The sequence below is a fragment of the Camelina sativa genome, chromosome 12 (assembly GCF_000633955.1).
Source record: "Camelina sativa cultivar DH55 chromosome 12, Cs, whole genome shotgun sequence".
In the NCBI taxonomy this organism is placed as follows: Eukaryota; Viridiplantae; Streptophyta; class Magnoliopsida; order Brassicales; family Brassicaceae; genus Camelina; species Camelina sativa.
In genome coordinates this window covers 25,535,168-25,540,330 of record NC_025696.1, presented here as the reverse complement: position 1 = coordinate 25,540,330, position 5,163 = coordinate 25,535,168, and the positions used below count along the sequence as shown (strand labels likewise).

The window sequence follows — 5,163 nt, the reverse complement described above, 5'->3', positions numbered from 1 at the left end:
TTTCCTGCTTCATTACAGCAGTCAACAATCAACTATGATGAACACGCAACACCAAAGGATGTTCAGAAAAGAATATCTAAAATCATTTACTCTAAATATCATGTCCAGATCATCCTAGTGAGACATGAAACTTCCTTGAAGTTAATTAGTATGTTTGCTTATTAATACCATCTCTGTAAACGAAAGAAGGAAACACAAACAAGGTTTATACAAACAATTCAAGGTTGACAGTAAAGAAACTGATTTAAGATCGCGAAACAAGATTGTGAACAAATTTTTTTAGTAAATCAAAGATATGTTTAATCTAGAAGGTCTTCTAGCAGATTCAAGTATCAACATTAAATTCAAAACATAAAGAAGAGATTCATGTTCACCCAAACAAGTACAAAAGACAGATCAAAGAAGCAGCAAAATAGTAAATAACACCATTCACCTCTCTTTTGAATCAGCACTCTGGCTATCTGGAAGAAGAGATGTGAGTTTAGTTTTATAAAGATGGGTTGACTATATATTGGCAGAATAGTACGTGCTTGTTATTCACATATATCTCTACATTAACAATCAATTAAAAATTTGGGGATCTTAATTTTATATGAGGATATAATAACCGTGTAGAAATACTCTAAAATATGAAGTCACATTGGATCTAACTTATACAAATACCATCGCTTAATGCAATGTCAAAGTCTTGGAAAAACTGGGATGTTAAAGTCAATGGAGCTAACGGGTACATCAGCCATTTACCTCGAATCAGCTAATGAATCCATCAGTAATTTAGTATAGACCTAGATAATTTTCTAACCTGGCTTGCACCATTGGTGGAAGTTCCAAGATGCTCTGAAAAGAAAATGGGATATGATAGTCCCACACCTTAATCCTTGTATCACCTGCAAGTGCTTCAACAACACAGCCATGTGATCCCAAATCAGAAGAATGAAGCTCAATGACATTGTAGATACAATCGCTCTGACACAGGCCATGAACATGTGCCCCCCAATCACCAATCTCTATCGTGCTAAGCCAGACTGGTTTCTCTATCCGTGAGCGTCATACGTGTTAATTTGAATTCAGCTGCAACATGTACATGTTCAACAACCTCTCTATTAATTTGGTATTGTTCCAAAAGAGTGATGCAGGCTGGAAGCAAGACCCCAATCAAAACTTGACTGGGCTTCATCAGAATCTTTTGTACCATCCTTGAAGCTATCTTCATACTACCTGACTGGTTATACAAATGGACAAAGCATCGGCACATGTTCAGTCTGAGTAGAGATTCTGTAATCCGTTTTCAGGTTCTGGAAAAATTTAGCACCTTACATCAAACCTACATCTCGCTCAATTGGTGTGTGCCTCGGTGATGGTAAATGCATCGGATTTTATAACCCTTCTTCTTGCATTTTCAGAAGTGAACCAATATATACTTCATGGGCATGGGGAGCAAAACCTATTCCTCTGCCTCATAAACCATCTATTTTATTTCCACCTTTTTACTAGTGTCATGTTTCTTGGTATCTGCATCTTCCAACAAGGATTGTAATACACTAATACCATAAACAAACACTCCCAACGATGTACTTCATTTAACTTGCTCATCAATTCCCAAAACCCAGAAGCTCGCGACTGCAGTCCAAGCTAGACCACTACATCGGCAATAAGACTCCTACATCAATCATAATATACAATAACAAAAAAATCATCGTTCCAGTTTGTTTTTGTAAGGTTGTATCATTGAAAGGTCTACCAATAGCCAAAGATTTTTGATTAAAACTAACAGAAACTGACGTCTCACCTCTGTAACATGACTTGCCTTTGGCCTCGGTTCAACAGCTTCAGATGTAATCCCAGGATCGGTACCTACTCGAGTAATTAGAAGGATGTTTTGGAACAAGGTTGGTGCAATCAACAGTGTTTTCTTAATCCGTTTTGTCACCATCATGTCCGTAAGGGTTCTTTGGTTAGTTAAAAATTCCAAGTCATGAAAGCTGGATGTAAATGTCAATGGAGATACTAGATGCAAACATCACTAACCTTGTTAGAAGATAACAGATCCTGTATGAAACTAAATAAATTGCCAAAATGTCACTTGTATTATCAGTAGAATTTCCAAAAAGCCATGAACAAAAACTGTGGTAATTGAAAAGTCACAGGTGCTCGATCGAGGACTTGCAACCTAATCTGATTTGAATCTAGATATCTGCATCTCCCAGAACCGTGCTAGAGCTTTGTGAAAATCTTTTCTTCAGTACAAACCCATTGACCATAGAGCTATGCAAGCGATCAAATCCTCTGCTAGGCATTTCGTCGAACGCCTTGCCAGCGCCATTGATCTGACCAATCCTTTTGTACCAATCGATCATTGCATTCAATTAAGTGAGTAACCGAAATTTTTCTCCTCCATGTAATGAAAAAAAATCATATCTATACTTACCAAAACGAGCGCGCTTGGTAACAATTGTGATTAACGACTGTTCTTTACTCGAACCCTCTAAGATAACACTGACAAGCCCTTGACTAAATCAGAAATTTAATCACTACACTTCAACTGAATGTCTCAGGAGAAGTGATATTGGAAGGTACAAAACAGAATAATAATAATACTAAGAAAGCTGAGTTAACCTCCTGAGACAGCTAATAAAAGTTCTTATGTTTATGACCAGAGTGTCTGTCTAATACAAAGCTAAAGTACGCCCTAAAGTTTCAGGACCCATACTCACAAATATGATTATGTTTCTTTCTAAAAACGTCAAAACGAGAGAGATGCGAACGAATGGCATATAAAGATCAGTGGAAGTGAAAACAAAGGCTCCCGCGCGCATTGTAGCAGGATGGGACCAACACCGAAGCAGCTTTCTAGAGATGGGTGGGGTTTTGCGGGAATGACCCGCCACTGCCTTCGCCTTGATCTCCCATTTGCTGCACATCTTCCGGCGAAAGTATCTTTATGTACCAAACGTTATTCACAAATGACCTGCATACCACACAAGCTTTTTCAAGATCTAATCCCAAATCTAAATCAAATGTATACAAAATAGAAGAAGAAGAGAGTATATTTACTTACTCCCACGGGTCATCGCCAAGGAGAAGAATATCATTTTCCTTGTCAACGAATACAAGCTGCCAGCCTGATCTAAGGGGGTCTTCCAACAACCCTTCGATAGCAAACATCTTCCCTAACTCTTCTCGCAGCTCGTGGTAGCTGCTGAATCGGGAGATGTCTAGTGAACGCCCAACCGAACCAGATTTATAAACCTGCAAAGCAATTTTGGATTTGTAAGCAAATTAGTATCTTCTTACTTAGAGACAGCAGAGCCACAGAGAAGACGTTGAGCCACAGAACCAACAAGAACCCACCTTTACAAAGTTCTTGGTTTGGGTAGACGGATTTATCTGTCCAGCTCCATGCAACAACTCATGAGTTGTGTCTTGCATGCAGCCATATAAGGAATTCTGAAACCCTGAATCTGTTAGTGACATAGGGGAAGCTTCAGCATCTCCTGATGAGGAACCAAAGCGGGGAACTGTACTGGGGAGAAAGAGTCCAGAGTCGGGATCAACACCAAAAAGAGAGGGATTCTGAGGGTTTAGGTTTGGATTCCCAGGTTCTAGAGCAAGACTTTTCCCAGGATAGGCTTGTGGAAGTGACAACGGCTCAGAGAAAGTGTTGGATGCTTTTGGAGACCAACCCTCTGTTGTTAACTGTTCAGGCAGTACAGACTGACCAGTTATTGAGAAATTCAAAAGATTGCTGCCATCACCAGAAGCAGGAGAAGCATTGTTCTGTTGCATCGGAGTAGCAGATGTTGCAAATTTGTTGCTTGAGTCAGTAAAATCTGACTTCATGAACGAGGGTGAAGGCATATCCGAGTGCTGCCACTGCTGAAGATGACCATTCTGCATTTTGAATGCATTCAGGTACGCATTTTGGTCAGGTTGCTGCAGCTGCTGTCCAGTTGGGTGGTTACTAACTTCTTGTCGCATACTCTGCTGCGGAATATTCTCACTCATAATCTGGGGTTGACCATGCATTGGATGGCGTGATGCTTGTTGCTGCTGCTGCTGAAGCATCAAATCAGAATTGTGGGAAGCTGATTGTTGAAGATACTGGTGATGAGGCTCTTGCAGCTGGACAAACTGCTGTCTTAGAGGATCTCCACCGCCGATGTTCTGCAATCCAGCAGCTAACATTGCTTGGTATTGCTGATTATTATCAGTCCCCATTTGAGTGAGATCCAGCCTTTGTTGCATCCATGGAAACAAACCAACAGACGGATAATTTAGAGGAAGCAAACCTTGCTGTTCTCCACCTCCTCCTCTTAGCCATGTTAGACCACTCCCTAATTCTCCCCTTCCATCTGTAACATCACAATGGTCAAAGTAAATAGCTATGAAGAGTAACTACACTATATCCGAACTAGCAACTAAGTTAAAATAACAAAAAATTGGATATCTGAGTGACAGTAAGAGACTTCCAAACTTCCAAACTTGCTACACTAGTACATAACAGTTAGGAGAAGAGCCAAGATGGTAGATACCAGGCAATGATGATGTGCCAGCATGCCAAGGACGTTTTAGCCTGAGAGGAAACAGAGATGGGTACATGGGAAAGGTAGTAAGAGGCTCAATCTCCCATAACGAAACCCTTGGCTGTCTCTCCCCTGCAGTCGATTCATCCCAACCAACCTACACCAATAATGCCCAAATCTTCAATGTTAATAGAGTTCCAATGAAATATATAATTACAACACTACACTAGATCATCAGAATCCTGCGGTGTTTCATGGAATCTTTACGAAGTCCCAAGTTTAATAATGTTACCTTCACAGATCGCCAATGAGAGTTTGGCCAACGGACAGTGTCCAGATCACTGATACCAGTTATAGTACCCATGTACCTGGAAAGTTCCCCATGCCACTGTCAGAAAACATGTTAAAGTAATATGTGTAACATAATGATATAAACTTTTGTCAGTTTCAACATTTGCATTTCAAGATACGTGGCATCATCACCTGCGGACGCTAGACTCTTCTGTCTCGAAGAGCATGCGAAAGCGCATTCCAACTGAAATACGCGTGTGAAAAACGGCTTTAATGTACTTGGAAAGTTGTATCACAAACTCAGATGGGCTAGCCCTGAACATGAAGAGAATATTAGTAGAATATATTA

At 40.2% G+C, this 5,163-nt stretch overlaps 1 protein-coding gene across 2 annotated transcripts in view; it reads right to left on the bottom strand.

Moving 5' to 3' along the window:
- The window catches only part of LOC104732603 (auxin response factor 8), a 7,144-nt gene continuing 4,488 nt past the window's right edge, over window positions 2,508-5,163 (bottom strand). Inside the window, exons 7-12 of one of the 2 annotated variants that reach the window (XM_010452165.2) lie at window positions 5,007-5,129; window positions 4,816-4,891; window positions 4,533-4,680; window positions 3,352-4,352; window positions 3,059-3,249; window positions 2,508-2,968 (exon numbers count right to left, since the gene is read on the bottom strand). In XM_010452165.2, the coding sequence (XP_010450467.1) occupies window positions 2,851-2,968; window positions 3,059-3,249; window positions 3,352-4,352; window positions 4,533-4,680; window positions 4,816-4,891; window positions 5,007-5,129 (1,657 nt within the window). In that variant the 3' untranslated portion in view covers window positions 2,508-2,850. The remainder of the gene's footprint in view (window positions 2,969-3,058; window positions 3,250-3,351; window positions 4,353-4,532; window positions 4,681-4,815; window positions 4,892-5,006; window positions 5,130-5,163) is intronic. The other variant, XM_010452166.2, reaches the window with a different exon arrangement.